The sequence below is a fragment of the Chiroxiphia lanceolata genome, chromosome 6 (genome assembly GCF_009829145.1).
Source record: "Chiroxiphia lanceolata isolate bChiLan1 chromosome 6, bChiLan1.pri, whole genome shotgun sequence".
In the NCBI taxonomy this organism is placed as follows: Eukaryota; Metazoa; Chordata; class Aves; order Passeriformes; family Pipridae; genus Chiroxiphia; species Chiroxiphia lanceolata.
The window spans coordinates 43,994,371-44,011,767 of NC_045642.1; the positions used below are offsets into that span (position 1 = coordinate 43,994,371).

Below are 17,397 nucleotides of genomic sequence, written 5' to 3' on the forward strand. Positions count from 1 at the left end.
GAATTTCAAGTGCCTGCAGAAATAGAAAAATGGTACAGCCTTTATGGATGGCATTTAAAAGCTCTTCAATCACAGCTGAAAAAGACAGAGACAATAAGGTGTGTTATTTATCATCATCAGGAGAAGATGAATCTTTCAGGCTTCCGTTTTGTGTACCTTTTGTCCTGTACCAGTCTGACACCTGAAGCAGTTGTGGCTCTTGAGATGAAAACTAGCGATTGCTACAGTTTTTCATGTTGTTTTCTTTATCATATTTTTTGGTGCCCTCTGCATTCATGACTTGCCCACAACATCCTCACAGTTCATAAGGCTTCTATTAAATTTTTAACACTCTGTCTTTTCCAGTGGTAGAGAACTCTTACTGGAGATCAGCTCCAGAGGTATGAATTATGTATCTATAAATACTCTCATAAAGCAAAAACCAAGGCAGCTCCAAGGCTAAAGCAGACCTTTTATATCCCCCGTGCTCTTGGTAGTTAAAAGAAAAGCACAACTCCATGAAAGTAGTATATGTGCTAAGAGGCTAATTTTTAATTAATATATGCACACTTCGTGGAATGAGAAGGCCAAGCAAAGCACTGGGCTACTTGGTATACGGTTTCCCATCTCACAGACCTCCATTCTTTCAGTGGTCCTTCCAGTTAGATGTTCATTTTTTTATTGGTTTCTTGCTTGATTTTTTTCAGCTGTTCTGTTGATGGGCAAACTAGTCTTGCATCTATATCACTGCAGAGAAAACCATTTTTTCTGTTTCTCTTTTGTTTGGTTCTTTGGCATTGTGTAGTCAAGAGAATGTATTTCTATTCAGGAAACATCCATTCTCTGCTTAGGAGAGAAAGTACAGAGTAGCTGAAAAATAAATCTGGAAAATCCTTGTGAAATCTTTGGATTGCTAAAGTAATCCTGAACTTGGAGCATACAGGTGAACACTGTTAACTGCTGCGTAACAGCCAACAGAAAAAAAATGGGGAAAGAAACCTGTAACTATCAGGAAACAGCCCATATAATCCACAAACAGAATCTAAAGCTCACATGAATATTTGTTTGGAAACCATGGCCCAAACTGGGGGGCAACCTTGCCTTTTTTTTTTTCACAAGCACAGAACTATTTGGAAATTGAACCCATAAGTTTTATTCGGGTGTCAAAGCATTTAATTTTGCAATTGAAAAAATGGTTGACATTGTGAGAAAATAAAAACTTGACAAACATAAAACCTGTCTCAAATATATTTCCCTTTCCAGATTGTCATGTAAGGTTTTTCAGGAACTCCTCTAGCTTTTTCTAGAAATCTCAATCTTTAAAACATTTGGCTTCTACAGCAAACCATTCAGGATTGAAATCCTGCATAAGTAATTCTTGACAACTGAGTGGTTCTTTGTCTTTTAAATCTTTCAGTGGTTACCTTGAAACCAAGTTGGGGCCTGGGCAAGAGGCACCAATTCTCCATAAAACGACCACTGGCTCCAGGCAGCTTCCTGCTCCCTCAGCTGTCCTTCTGTGAAAGATGGTTACCCCTACATGCACACTCACAGTCTGCTTGTCATCAGACTCCCCCTTGTGTCTCTTACAAACAGAAATGTAGTACCAGTAACAGAGTTGTTTGCAGGCATGATGTGAAAGTTTGCAGTTGCTCCCCTCCATAGATATTGGTGATCATATTTCTCACACTTTCCTGGGAGCTTTTCAGAATTTACATTCCCTGTTATCTTTAAATAACACATTTCTTTTAGATTGATTGGCATTTTTATCATGCCATTTTAAGGGATGTTTTTTTCCTCTATAAATCACATAGCCCAAGAAGTATTCATTGTGCTTTCATCCTGTTAGACCTACCACTTCAAGTTTGCTGTGAGTTTTGCATAGATGCCTAACAGCTGTCAAAAAGAAGCCAGATCTGATACCTAGGGTGCTTTTTCTGACTTAGTCTCTCACAGCTTTTTTTCAGTCTCACAGATTCTTCCATTAGAGAGAAAAAAAATCAAAACATTATTACCATCCTTGCAGCCATCTACCTGATACTCCCCAAAAGTATATGTAACAAATTTACTCCTTGATGGAGAAGTGATTCCTAATGAAAGACCTTGAAGAGTCTCTTTATTTCTTTAATACGCATGTAACCATAGTATGGATCATTGGACAATTTGAAATAAAAACTAATGATGAGATTAAATAATTGTATCAAAGTTAATCCAGTCTTCCTGGTATGAAAGTTGTTTTTCTTCTCTCACGTATTATGAGATGAAAACTTTTTAAAACTTAGTCCTGATTCTGTCCTATTGTCTTCCATCCAATAGACTTGCTGGAATCAAAAAGCTCCAATATTTTCTCCATCACTTATGTAAAATTCCACTTATGATAGCAAGTTTATCAGCTTTATTTTACATTTCAAGGAGACCATGATCATTTAATAGTTGCAGTAGTCTTGATCATTAGCTCAAGTCCTCAACTATGACCTAGTTTTAAATGAAAGGGGTATTGGGGCAAAAGGAAAGTCTTCCTATTAAATGTAAGATATGTCTGATTCCTTCCAGAAAATTAATTATTAATACGAGCAAAATAATTTCTCTTTGGAAGAAAACTGCCCAAAGAATTGTCCCAGTGTATGGCAGATCAACTGCATACTGATGCTGTGTGTCAGTATAATAGCTTTTAAGAACAATGACACTTCAAAGCTCTAGGTAAGCAATTAAAAGCTGCTGAACTGGGTTTTTTTCCAGTTGAGTGTCACAGATGGTGAATGAAAATCACAGGTGAATACTGCTCTTTAACAACAAAACAGTGATCTTAAAAAATTGTTTAAAAAGAACATTTTCTATCCCTGACTTTCTGGAACTTAAATTCTCGAGTCATGCAATTTGATGCAATTCTGACTTAAATACTGTTATTTTTATTCATTTTTTTTTACCAGGCTCACAGATGATCTTTCCCCCTGAGACATACTCCAAGTTCATCCCGAGCCCACCTGTTTGCATAGATTATAGATGCTCTCCTCAAGCCACGCATAGGATTTTTGGACATATATAAATCATATTACATGCTCTAGTTTCTACATTGCTCAGAAAACAGCTCAGATGCATGAGCACAAAATGGCATGTAGCCTTTTGTCAGACTGCATTTTCTGCTTTTTTACATAATTTTTTAAAAAATATGTAGTTTACAGTGATTGATACTTATTTCTTCATTCTCTAACCAGTAACAAAAGAGGTATATGAAGGTACTGAGGAAGCTCAGGACACTAAACATGTTCAAACTGGCCCTTTTTATCTTAGCTTAAAACTAACTTTGCATGAAAGTACACAAAAGTACCACATTTCTTATTTTGGCCTAATTTCTGCCCTGGTACCTCTGAGGTACTTCTGACTTTTTCAATTGATTAAACTGTGCGACCACTTAGTTTCTCATTAAGGAAAAGAATAAGTCATATTGCTAGTTCAGCTATCCAGATTTAATTGAACTGTTAAGTACCTTTTCCAGTATATTGCCATCTTCAGTATGTATATTGCTCTCCAAATACAGTTAGAAGGAATTTAGATTGTAGACTATTCCTTCTAGAACTTCTATGGACATTACTGGCAGAATTCAATGGGAAACAAGTGCATGTAATATATAGGGTAGATTTGAGAGAGCAGAATTTTGACCCTAATGCCATTCAGCACTGTAACAATGCCAAACTGTTCATTAGCAGTTATCACTACAGAATTAAAACCCAGAATTATTTATTTAGAAGCTGTAATTCCTTTTACATATCCTTCCTTAAGTAATGGTACGTATAAATAAAATTTTCAATACATTAGAAATACTTAGTGAGTTACACTCCTTTGAACAGATCTAGATGACTCTCATGATGTCAGCTGAACTCTTCAATGTATATTTTAAGCAGCTTACTTAAGTGGCTAGCACAACAAAAATTACCCAAGGGACAATTTTATACACAAATTTTCAAAAGCAATATGGCTCATTCTAAAAAAGTGTTGATGACCAGTATGTCAGCAGAAGACTATGTAATCATAACTAAAGGAATTGGATAAATGAAATTCCACATCAGAATAAAACAATGGAGTGTTAATTACCCATAAACTCAAAGGTAGAAGTACAGTCATATTACAATATATAGAAAAAATCAGGGCTAGTATCCTAAAAGTAGCGATATTGCTGTTCAGAATCCAAATCATAGGAATGATACACCAATTTTCTTGCTTCAGTTGTAGGTTATACTATGGGAAGATACAAAGGTACAGTTTGTTGTTCAAGAGTAGACCATAAGTCCACCTTGTTCTTAGTCCTCTGTAGGCAGGTAACCATCATGTTAGAAATAAGTAGAACTGATCACAACTCTCTGCTTATCAAGAAGTAACAGTAGGTGTGAAGACAACTTCTGCAGTACAATCCTGGGCTCAATCAAACTGGGGTTTATCAAAGTCCTTATTCAGTTATATTATCAATCACGATAAAATCTATCCTAATTCTTAATCGAATTATAGTAAAAGAATATCAAGAAGAACCAAAGATGAAGATAGTATGGCACTAGTAGCCCCAAGAGGTGGAAGGAAAGGGACATCCCTCGTGTTGAACAGAATGCTAAAGAAATATTAAAAAGAGATGAACATTGAGTAGAGCTCTGTACCCTCATGGACCCCAGTAAGTACTTGGTTCTTATTCCATCCCTTGCTTTCATGAACTTTCCCACAATTTAAAAGCCACATAATGATCAAGAAGAAATGGATGAATGCTAAATGCCTTAAGGAAAGGACTTCTAAACTACAGGTGAGCAGATTAGAATGGCAGAGAAAATACTATTGTTATTTTAAATGAAAATAATCAGAAGAGGAAAAACTGACAAGATGAGTGGTAAAAAACACATTTATGAGAACACTGATCTATGGAAGTCTAAAATAATTAATTTAAATAGTCTTCTAACCAAATGCTTAAGAAAGATCACTTCCAAAAATTGATAACCACAGAGTCACTTGAGAGTATCTTCAAAAATCAAAACCTTTGGGTCCCCAAAAATCCAGAGTATTTCACTGTACATACCTAGCATAGGTAGAAATGGAACATGCAGTTTACCCATGTCCAAACAAGATGGGAGGGAACAATGAAAGGTACCCCCAGGAAAGTATGTTGGTAGTGTAGCTAGGGTGAGAAACCTGATCCCTGACACCTTTTCAGAATGCCCAGAACCTCTCTTGCCCTTGAGTCAAGTGAACAGAAAATGGTGCATTATGTCATTAAAATGTACTAATCTTCTTTTTTTCTCTCTTTTCCATCCCAGGAGGTGAATTAGTTATCCCTCTACTTGTAGAAGACCCTTTAGATATCCCTCCTATTGCTACTCGTGCACCTTTCATTACACTTCCCCCTACCTTTCGCCCCCTCCTCACCATTATTGAGACCACCAAAGATTCCCTGTCCATGACCTCTGAGGCGGGGTTACCTTGCTTGTCGGACCAAGGCAGCGATGGTTGTGATGATGATGGCTTGGTGATATCTGGGTATGGCTCAGGGGAAACCTTTGACTCTAACCTACCCCCTACTGATGATGAAGATTTTTACACCACCTTCTCCTTGGTAACAGATAAGAGTCTTTCCACTTCCATCTTCGAAGGTGGCTACAAAGCACACGCACCCAAGTGGGAATCCAAGGACTTTAGACCTAACAAAGTCTCCGAAACTGGTAGGACTACTACCACGTCTTTGTCCCCTGAGCTGATCCGCTCCACAGCTTCGTCCTCGACTGGGATGGTGCCCAAATTGCCAGCCGGCAAAATGAATAACCGTGAGCTCAAACCCCAGCCTGACATAGTCTTGCTTCCGTTGCCCACTGCCTATGAGCTAGACAGCACAAAGCTGAAGAGCCCGCTAATCACTTCCCCCATGTTCCGTAATGTGCCCACAGCAAACCCCACGGAGCCGGGAATCAGACGGGTTCCGGGGGCCTCAGAGGTGGTCCGCGAGTCGAGCAGCACAACGGGGATGGTCGTCGGCATTGTGGCTGCTGCCGCCCTCTGCATCCTCATCCTCCTGTACGCCATGTACAAGTACAGGAACAGGGACGAGGGGTCCTATCAGGTGGACGAGACGCGGAACTACATCAGCAACTCAGCCCAGAGCAACGGCACGCTCGTGAAGGAGAAGCAGCAGAGCTCAAAGAGTGGCCACAAGAAGCAGAAAAACAAGGACAAAGAGTATTATGTGTAAAAAAGAATACTTATTTATATATAAATATATAAATACTTAATGAGATTTAACTGAAATATCAGAACCATTGCAGCGAACGAGATGATTGGGAGATATCGTTTGTGGGAAAAAGTATTGGGAAAATAATTTCAGCAGTGACTGTTAATGTCTCAGTCATCGCTTGGAGTCAGCAAACTTTGCCCTAATGTATTATAAAGCACACTTAGCGTTCTGGAGATGGCGCGCACAGCTCTGCTCTGTTAGTGAACTTGGACATCTCCAAATCTCCTCCTCCGCTGAACTTTCTGCAAAAGTAGAAGACTTCATGGCTTACTTGTTTCATATCTCCAAGTGAGTCTTTAACAATGTTTGTGATCCCTGACTGTATCGATAATTTTTCAGTTTACTTATTTAAAAAAAAAAAAAGAAAAGGAAAGAAAAATAAAAAAAAATACAAACATTATTAAACAACAAAGAAATATTGAACAAAATTATCTGGCCGTGTCCAGCATACATATAATTTTTCGAGATTGGAGGAGGGGAATAAATGATTTTGGAGATTGTTGGATTTTTGGTTTGGTTTGATTTTGTTTCTTGGGTTACTTATTGTTTGGTTTTCTTGGTTACTTTTGGGTGTGGGAGGGAAGAATGGAGTGGAATGGTGCAGGGGGTGAACCAGGACATATGTTGAGAAGAAATCTCAGAAAAACAAACCCCTAATAAATAAAGAGAGACTATTGCCATATATGAACTCAAAAGCTACCCATGGTGTTTACTCTGCATATCCGGTTGTGTTGTCTCTAGAATCTGTGGTCTTGCAGTAAGTTGTTTGCTAACAACGCAGTGAAAGTGACTCATGGGTGGTGCTGAAGAAAATTATCATGGAAAGCTGGTTCCCTTGGATCTGGCTCCAGTATTTGCAATTGAACTGAAGAGTATACGTATTTGGGTCTGTTCTGATCTGTCATTGACTTTGAGTACCACACTTAGTATGCATTAGCACAGCCAAAGTATGTTTAACAGGATTTGGAGATTCAAAAAAGAATACTTAAAAATTATTACCTATTCTGAGCTGAATATATTGTGCAAAAATAAAGGAGCCTTCCTCTGGGTTCTGGTTCTGTGACATTGCAATGCATGCAAAAAATAATGATAAATCAGTTTCGTAAAGAGATGAGAAAGACACCACTGGAGTTCAACTTGTGACAAGACCAATAAATGTCAGAAAAGCTAAACAATTGTAAAAGAATGCAAAACACATAGATTTTTTGACATATAACTGATTTTCATATGTAATATTTTAATTTTGTAGCTTGACATTTCAGATCATCTGTCTTTCCATTTGCCCTATTCTCCCTTTTCCTTCTCTTTTATATAAAAGAAAATAAATGAAGCTGCTGTGACACACAGAAAAAAAAAGAAAAATTAATTTAATAATATAATATATATATATACACACAGATATATTTATCATGGTATGTTTGATGGGACGACTGGAACAGAAGTTCTGTTATGGTCTTAATGTGGAATGAGAATGTTCTTGAAGAACAGAGCAAAAAGAAACAGACAACAAAAGCAAACCTTAAAATGTGAAGTGTGTGTTTTAGCTTTGTCACAGTTACCTGTGTCAAAAAAAAAATCTGAAATTTTGTTTACATATTTTACTACTATTTTTTTGCTAGTATAATTTCTATATGGATACCCTGATGGTGTATATACTGTTTTATGGTTAAATTGGGAATTTCTTTTATTTTATTTAACTTATTTAATTTCATTGTTTGGTTTCTACATTTTCCCAGTTATTGTGAAAAGGATTATCTTACTGTACAGAACAATAGTGAGGTGGTTTGACGGCCATGCCTATCATGATCAAAAAAGCAAATGAGGGAGAGAGAGACAGAGAGAAAAAAACAACAAAAACCAAGAAGGATTGAGAACTCTGGAATATCAGAAATGTACACTTTTGCTGTATGCGGTTGAAAACTAATCAGCTGTTTAGGTTTAGAAATCTACTCTTGCTGGTGTTTATAAGTCGCATGAATATTTGACTCTGAAGAAGTGTCATCAGATACACACACGCACATGGGAACTTAAATTCAAAAAACCAGTCTTCTCAAACATTTAGAGAAGATGCTTTCATGTTAACAAATATTTTCAGTGCGTGTATGTGTGCGTGTGTGTGGTGCGTGTGCGTGTGTGAGGTTGAGCTTTTTTTCTTTTTTATTTTTTATACTAAAAAGAAAAAAAAGACAGGTTTTAAAAAGGTATGAAAGCACGATTTTAGATGACTTAACTGGCCGAAACTATATAAAGTTGATTATATCTTGATGTCTGTAAAAGATTGCTGTTCTTGGAGTCTTGGAGTCTTGTGAAATGATTTCCTGCTTTCTTTCTTCCTTTCCTTTTCACTTTCCTTTTTTAAGTTAAAGAAAAAATATTTACAGTTTCCTTTTTTGTGTAAGTTTCTATTGGACAGTTTTTGGGAACATGTGCATTTCTGTATGTGGGCTTCTACCATATCCCTGTTGCTTTATGGACAACCTGAAGAATTTTTATTTGAGTTTTTGTGATGTTATTGCTTTTTTTCCTCTTTCTTTTTCTTCTTCCTTTTTGATTCTTTTTCTTTTCTTAGTTGCATTTTGTTTAAAGATATGCTTAGCAATAAAATGTTCTTCCCAAAGCGCTGGATGTTGCTTGGTTTTTATTTCTAAAAGACTTCAGGGAAATTCCAGACCTTTAAAGATGAAAATAGTCTGTGATGTAAGTATCAAGCATCCCATTGGAATGTCTAGCCATGAAATTACAGAATCCTGTTCATGTTTGCATTCTTCTGTTAGTCCAATAAATCTTATTTCTCTCCTTTGCAGGGATATAAATTCAGCTTCAGTGTGGGGTCTGTCTCACACCACTCCCAGCCTCTTGTCCCTTACCACCACCTCAGTTCTCTGGAATATGGGTTTCAGTCATCTCAGATAAAAGCATACCTAGAATATTGACTTAGTATACCCTTTCTTATGTGCTGCCTTTTTTCTTATGTGCTCCCTCTGAAGTGTGTAGCTCTTCCCATGATGTTTATAGGATTCTGGATTCCTCCTCTTTGGCCAGGAGTCTATGTTTGATGTGCTGCAGCAGCCGAATCCTTGTGGGGATTTGGACAGCCAATTTGATGCAGAAAAATGTTCACATCATTTTATATGAAGTCCTCTGAATTTATCTATGCCTTCCACGTACTACCTAAGGAACATAGTTTACATACTTTGGGTGCTATGCGCTAGGGATCAAACTTGGATACCTAAAGTAGCGGTCTGAGTGTTAGCTTCCTTCCAGATTGGCCCTGAGGGTCCCAAAACCCCAATTACAGCTACTGACTGTCCCTTGTTTTCCTACAGGGAATAACAGTCTATTATGATTCTGGCCATCAGGCAAAATTGCCAATATTCTGTCTTGCTTTAGCAAGCTGTGCAGAAATTCAACTCGCAGTAGTAGTGTAGAGTTTTTTTCAGACTCGATCTTCCCAAGCTACCTGCAAGATTTTTTACTTTTTAGAGGCATCTGGAGGTCAGTCAAATGAGAGTTTCACAGCCCTTTCATTCTTCAACAAAGGATGACTTCACCTTTTTTTTCCCTCTAGGTGGAATCCACGGTCTTTTGAGCAGTGTTTTCCACAGGTTTCATTTACAACCAAATTGGACTCAGGATAAAATGATTGTTAAGGTATTCCCTGTGATTTTTCTACATTGTTTTTGCTCATATGTTTTCATAGGTGAGAATACATATGTGTATATATATGTGATGTTCTTTTACTGTTTTCAATTCTTTTCTGAATCATAGTCTAGCAATTTACAGATTCTCACAAGTATCAAATGCACAGATTCTCGTCTAAACTCCACTCTTTTTTCACTCCTAAAATCATTAAATTCCTGGATGATGACTGATACGTAATATTTCCAGTGCTGGAGCAGTCAGCTGGCATGTGGGAGATCTAGGTCTAAACCTAATTGGCTCTTCTAACATTGCAGAAAATTTCCTTATCACCAAGTAATTTGTGTTTTTGAAAAAATTTTTTTTTCTCAATGCTTCTCTCAAAGCCTCGTATACTTCATATCATTATGAAATATTATGTGAAGCAAGAAATTTCAACCTGATTTACCCTCACCCTCTGGCTTTTTTTTCATTTTGTCTGTCACCTAATGATCATTTTATCACTTAGGCTAAATGAAAATGGCAGAAAGGAGGTTTCATTACTGCCTGAAAGGCTTAGGATTATTGTGTCTCTTTGGCTCATCTCAGAATCATAGAATCATTGAGATTGAAAGGGATCCCTGGAGATCATGTAGTCCAAGCACTACCACTCCAAAGCAGGGTAAGCTACAGTAAATTGCCCAGGACTATGTCCATTTAGGTTTTTTATATCTCTACATGTAAACTCCAAAATCTCTCTGGGCAAACTGCTCTGTGTGACCACCCTCAATGTAAACAATTTTTGTTGTGGTTAGATGAAATTTGATATTTCTTAATTTATTCTCATTCCCTTTTACTGGGTACTTTCTGGTACTGAAAAGACCCTGGCTTTCTCTTCTTTACACCCTCCCTTCAGGTGTTTATACATATTGCCCATAAGCCTTCTCTTCTCCAGGCTGAGCAGTCCGTGCTCTCTCAGCCTCTCCTTGTGCAACAGATGCTCCAATCACTTATTCATCTTCATTGCTCTTTATTGGACTCACTCCAGTATCTGCAAAATCTGGAGCAGACACAATTGCCTTACCACCATCACTGTGCTAGGGATATAGCTCTTTTCAAGGACCAGGGTTTGCAACTACTCCTCTTCCTAGCATTTTCTACTGGTATCATCCCAGTTACTGTATTACCTTTTGAAGATCCCTCTCTTAGATGCTTAGTTCTATTCTTCCAAACTGTTCAGCACATCTCTACTTATTGCACAGTTGCAGATGTTCTTTACAAGTCCTGAGACAAGTCACGAAGGTCTAACAGATGGGCTCTAGCCTTCCCAGTCCTAGTGTTGCAGAAAAGGACTAGTGAAAAGCAACTTCAGTGCTGGTTCCTTTTCCAGATATTTCTGTCCATGCCTCTGGTCTGGGAGGGAGGGCAGAGATGCTGGTCCCATCTGCAGTTGCTATACCAGGCTGTTTTTCTTCCCCAAGAAGTAAGAACATATTGATCAGACAGTTTTGTAATAATGATTGAAAGACAAATATCCTTCCCATAGTGGGAAGGATAGTAATGGAAGTATCCATAGTGGAAGTATCTTAAATCATAAAGTGGTGATTACTCCGAAGGAAGGTAAAAAACCATGAATTATAATCAATGAATGTGATGACACTTAGAGCCAAAGCTAAGCATGTTACTTTTATGGAGATTTTAATGCTATCAGTGTGCAAGATCACAAAGTTCTGTCAAGTACCCTGTGAAAATAAAGAGTCACATGCAGCTGCTCCTATTTTATCATACATCCTCTCGAGCTGCCAAGGCTGGCCCTGATTCCCTAGAAGATGTTTCTCATATGGTAGAACAAATCACTGCCTTTCCCTCCACACATGCAAGTGGCAACAAAAAATTGGAATGGGAACGAGACTTGCCTTCCAGCTGTCAGCCTCATTGGATCTTCTTCGGTTAGCAGAAGTACTAGCACAAGGAAAAAAGACTATTGCCTGCTGTTCAGCTTACTAGATGGGACCCTAGCTGAGCTCTGAGAGTGTATTTGCCGAGGTGGTAAAGAAGTATTGCAACCTGGGGTGTCATGATAACTGAAGGAGATTGGAGTGCAAGGTCTTGGCTGATTCTTACTCTTTATTGGTGAAAGTTTCCCCCACAGTAGCAACATTTGTTGGGTAATTTAAGAAAAAAATTAGAACCTCTTATTCAATTTGGTAAAACACTGCAAGCTTTCACACTCTGTTTCCTCTTCAGACAGTACACATTGCACATAGTGAGATATCTCCTGTCCCCAAATGTTCCTGATAACCTCATTTCTCTGGAGAGCCTGTTCTTGTTGTCTTTCACAGATCAGCAAATACAGTGCCATTCAAGGTAAATTTTCAGTAAATGGTTGTTCTGCAGGGATTTGATATTTATAATTTCGGCACATGGATTGCATGAGAGAGGAAAAGAGCGCACGGAAGAGATTATGTTGGACTGCCTAGAACTGGAAAAAAGGCTTAATTGTTAAAGATATTGAGGTGGCTAATTCTTATTAAAAACAGAGGAAATCAATTATATAAACATCTTTAAAAATAGAGGCCGTTTCAGTGTAGTAGTCAGATAAAGTTAATTAGCTAGTGTTAATTGCTTGGGCTTTTGCAGTACCAAATGGTGTAGGCAAGTGGTGGACAAGGTTCTGCTCTCTCTGTCTTATATGAGGTTTATATAACTCACCTGCTTTTGGGGGGGGAGTAAAAATGAGAGATGGCTCAGATCTGCTGTAAATTGACTGGAGAGAAATCCAATTCAGCATGCTAGGATGAAGCTGCATGAGCATGTTGTTTCCTTAAATTCAGTTGAAGCAGACAAAAAAAAAATAAATTTGCTACATTTCTATACCTTGTAAAAACCTAACAGAAGCACAAACCTGTACTTCTGCCCCCAAGTGTAACCTAAAGCCACTCAGCAAGAGTTTTCATGTGCTACTCCATGTTTTCATCTACTAATCCATGCTTCTCTTTTGTCTGCCTGTTCACAGAAGACAACGAAGGGGCAATATCCACATGGGTCAGCAAAATCCTGAACAAGCAGCTGGGAAAACCTTAGGCACACTTTTCCTCAAGGGCTCGTAAGCCAGGCCCTATGCCTAACAGCTTTGGCTGATGCACATGGAAAATTAAACTCACGGGAAAAGTACTATATATACATATATGTATATTTGGAACACCGTGAAAAAATGCACTCATCGTGTGGATTTCAAGAGTAGTTACATAAAGTGTTAAAACACAGGACAACAAAAACATAGAAATTAAAGTGGACATGGGAAAAGTAAAGGCTCTGTAAACCATCGGTAATTGTATTGCATGACCTCCTTGATGCAGATAGTTCTCACAGTTCTTTGTCTTATAGTTTGTCCCAGTAATTTAAAGTTGTTACTACTATCAAGTGATGGTAACAGCAAACCTTTAGTACAGTGGAGGAAGAGATAATGGAAAGATCACTCACAGGGTGATGAGGAACCCCCTTCTGAGGAGCAGTTTCCGAGGGCTATTTGTAAGGGTAAATGAAGTGGGAAAAACAGAGCCTGCATGCAGTGCACAGTCATGCACCCAGTAAAGCAGTAGGTGAAGAACAGGATTTTGATTTCCAAAACTAAGAATGTATGGACCGAGCTGTGCCTGGGCTAAGACTCTTTATGTAGCTTGAATCAAGCGCTTTTCTCCACATGCATTATGAACTCGAGTTTACTGGTACTATGCAGGATTCTATTCCAGTAGGTCTATTTGAACTCTCTAAGTATTTGATTTCTACCACTTCTTTTTCATCATATGATTATTCATGTCTGCCTGTTCCCTGACTCACAAACGTTAATTTACATCCATGGTTCCCTTGTGAGCTGATACCAATATCTCCCCTATGCAAGGACATAAACTAAGACAAAGAGACTTGCCTGTGGTTATATAGAAAATCCATGGTTGTAAAAAGATTAGCCCTCAAAGCTTCCAGACTCTCCCACTGTTTACTCATGCCTCCAAAGCACACTGCCAGAAGTAGAACACATCCAGTCCTCCCATTAACATTAGTTTCTCCAAATCAAGAGTTGGCTGTCAGAAAACTTAAAGCAAATGGCATAAATAGAGGACCTTCTAAATAGAGGAAAAAAACCATTTTTAAACTAAGAAAGGAACATTTAAAAATGGAAACTATTAGGTTTTCAACTGTTATTTAAAATGTCCTAGTTTTATACATCTTGGTAAAAACAGAGGCATATGCATGCATTTGAACACCTAAAGCAACTTCTAATCTGCCAGAGTCTAACTTTACCATCTTGTGAACTCCTGCAGATTGCCTGCATCTGTAATATCTTGCTACAAACAACATTTTATACAAATTATGATAACATCAATGACAACAGAATTTTATTACATATAATTATAGTCAGTAAGACTAAATGCTATACCACAGCCCTTTGACTCCTGGGTCAGTGGGAGTTGAAGTTGATTGTTATCATTCACAGTCTGCACTGAAATGCATAGTGTTGCCAAGATTTTAGATAACAAAGATAAATTGAGTCATAACTATTATAAACATTCAGAACCTACTAAAACTTCCTTTGAAGCTAATGGCAAAGCTTCCTTACAGTAAACAGAGAGTGCTCCCTTTCCATAAATCTCTGAATCTCTGCAAGTTTTGCTTTTAAAACAGTTTGAATTTTCTCTTTTTTCCTTTACCTCCTGGTGTTCACAGATTTATTTTTTTTTAATATTAGCCACATTATGATCATAAAGAATAACAATGATGGTACGCACTGTACAGGCTTACTTGGTAACGAGGGAATTTTTTGGAGGACTATTTCTGCTCCCTCAAAGCCTTGCTAACACAAGAATTGAGTGTATAGTTAACTCTCAAGCACTTTAAAGGCTTCTCTGTTCTCCTGAGGTGTCTGGGCCCTCAAAACCAGGATTTATTTTAAGTGACCATAATGTCAAGATTTATTCTGCAGAAAGGGACCTACAAGTAGATTTAAAACTCTTATTTTTCATATCTGATTTCATATTATTTCTTCTTCATTGACCCATTTTCTTGGCAAAAGGAAAGAAAATAAACTGCATATCCAGTGTATCTGGTTAAATGTAAGCCAAATCCATCAACAGGACAGTTGCATTTAACATAAGCATGGGCTCTTCCACCTGACATACACATCCAGGGTGAACACACCAGATATAATACTTTACTATTTAGCACTAAGATATATTGCAGCTTGAGCACATACCACTGAAGTTAAGAAATGCTTTGCCACTGATTTCAGAGAGCATTGGAGCAGCACTTTAATGAAATGTAGAACAAACTCATCAACAAAAGAGGTAAAGTATGTGCAATTCTGAAGCCAGCTGCAGTCCCATGCCTGGGTTTCCTCACGTAAGTTGAAGAATCCATACTTTACTCCTCAACCTCTCAATCAATAGTATGATATAATGTATCCCGTATGCTAAGGATCATTTTTTACAGTAGCACCTGTGCAGATATAGCTTTGTTGAAGCTAAAATTCTTACAAGTCCTTGCCAAACAATATGAAGTAGAACTAGAAATGCTTGCTTTAAAAAAGCAATTTAAAGCTATCACTAAATGTGAAATACAGACGCAAAGTGGTTGTTTTGCCCCAGTTAGAGCAGATCCCAGCTAGGATAATGTTTTTGCTGTCATGTTCAGCACTGTCATTTGCATAACTGAGGGGAACTCAAATTTCAGGTACAAACCTTGAAGATTCCACAACACAAATACATGTCTAGTATTTCAATGCCATTACATGTGATTCTTAACCTAAGTTAGTGATTCTAGTGCTAGTGATTCTTAACCTAAGAAATATTGTCATTTGTCAGGGGGAAAAAATTGGCTTCAACCTTCAACCTTGAACTGAGACAAAGCCTGGCACCTAATGGCCATTCACCCATGTAACAAGGAAAGATTTTGCAAACTAATTGACCAATGAAAAAAAGCTTATGGAACAACTTTCATCTTTTTTCCAAAATTTCTGAGCTATAAATAATAGTCCCCATTTCATCTCTGCCTCACAGTTTAGGCCAGCAGAGCACTAGCACTAGACCAGCAGCAGCAGGTACTACATGTCTGCACTGACATGTTCATGAGATACCAGACAGGGATGAAGTGCCTTTAGGTGCCAGGACTCCAATAGTAGAGGAACAAGTGCTGGCTTGAAGATTATAAAAAAAAAAATAAATTGAAGAAGAAACCTCACAGCCCTGTGCCTTGAATAGCAAGCCACTGCTGCTCATCTGTGCTCTGCTTTAACTAATGCCTTTGCCTTAGTGGGGCAAACATATGGTCACATAACCCACAGTGACACTACCCATTTTTGGAGGTAGGATGTGCTCTTGCTCTCACCCTTTCAAAAGTATCATTCAGTCTTTAGTCATGACAACAAATTAATTAACTTTTAGCACTTCACTGCCTCTGCATTTCTGAGCTGTAGCCCTTTGTCTGCAATGCAGACAACAATGAAGACAATGCGGCAGCCAGGAGACAGCCACAAAAACATTCAGCTCAGAGGCTTGTTAAGTGCAGAGATGTGGAAATGTATCCTCCTACAAAGCACAAGACCACATGTACGGCTACTAAAACCAAAATCTGTAGTGAAACTTTATTGAAGCAGAGGGCATGCCAGTAGGGGAGTTTCAGTCCCAAGCATTTCTCTGTGATTTGATTTTCCTTTTGTCTTAGCCCTTGCTGGAAAGAATAAAAATCCAAATTAAAAGGCTCTTGTTAGTGAAGTAGGGAGCTAGCAGACTGTACAGATGAAGTGCTCATCAGTATTGGGAAGGAGGGGAGAAGAGTCTGTAACTGTCTAACATGCACAGTAAACATAAATACGTGAGGTTTATGCTAAGAACATTTCTGCTTCTGTGCAGTTATCTCTTACTGCCAGAATAGCCCTGAGGATTAAGATGGTTTATTGGGATCAAATGCCTTACAGATTATTATACTGCTGACTGTTTACTCGTTCACATTAGAATACAGAGCTACACTTATATCCCCCTATGTGCATCTCTCAATCACAAATTCTTTTCCATTCCGTAAATGGGTCAATCCAGATTCCCAGACCATCCTATTTTCCATATCCAAGATAAATCTCCAAAGACATTGTGATATGCCTATGTAGCTAGGCTATCCCTTAAAAGCATTGTCAGCATTCAGATCTCAGCACTTGCTGCCAGTGAGTAACACAAAACTTTTGCTATAGGGTGTTTTTAGGCAATGAATGGCTGAATCATCTCATGGTTAAGGTAGTGGAGGGCTGGGAGGGAAGGAAATCTGGAGTCTTAGCCTAGAACATACTTTTCTGCAGGAATGTCAACTGTGCTTTTTAGAGGTATGATATTTTGAGGCAGTTTAGCACAGATTTTTTCTTTTACTTGTCTGGTGTATAAAATAGGTGCCTCTAACTAAGAGGATGAGGAAAAAATACAAGCCAGCCTCTTGCTATCAGCATTTAAATTTCCCTTTACAACAGAACTGAGGTTCTGCAATCTCAGCTGCCCTCA

General features: G+C 38.1%; 1 protein-coding gene across 25 annotated transcripts in view; it reads left to right on the forward strand.

The window, feature by feature from the left end:
* NRXN3 (neurexin 3) overlaps nucleotides 1–8,858 on the forward strand; it is a 1,006,081-nt gene extending 997,223 nt beyond the window's left edge. For 10 of the 25 annotated variants that reach the window (XM_032692493.1, XM_032692470.1, XM_032692475.1 and 7 more), the window contains one exon: nucleotides 5,274–8,858. In XM_032692493.1, coding sequence (XP_032548384.1) covers nucleotides 5,274–6,199 — 926 coding nt within the window. In that variant the 3' untranslated portion in view covers nucleotides 6,200–8,858. The other 15 variants (XM_032692495.1, XM_032692496.1, XM_032692479.1 and 12 more) reach the window with 5 other exon arrangements.
* The last annotated feature ends 8,539 nt before the right edge of the window (nucleotides 8,859–17,397 follow it).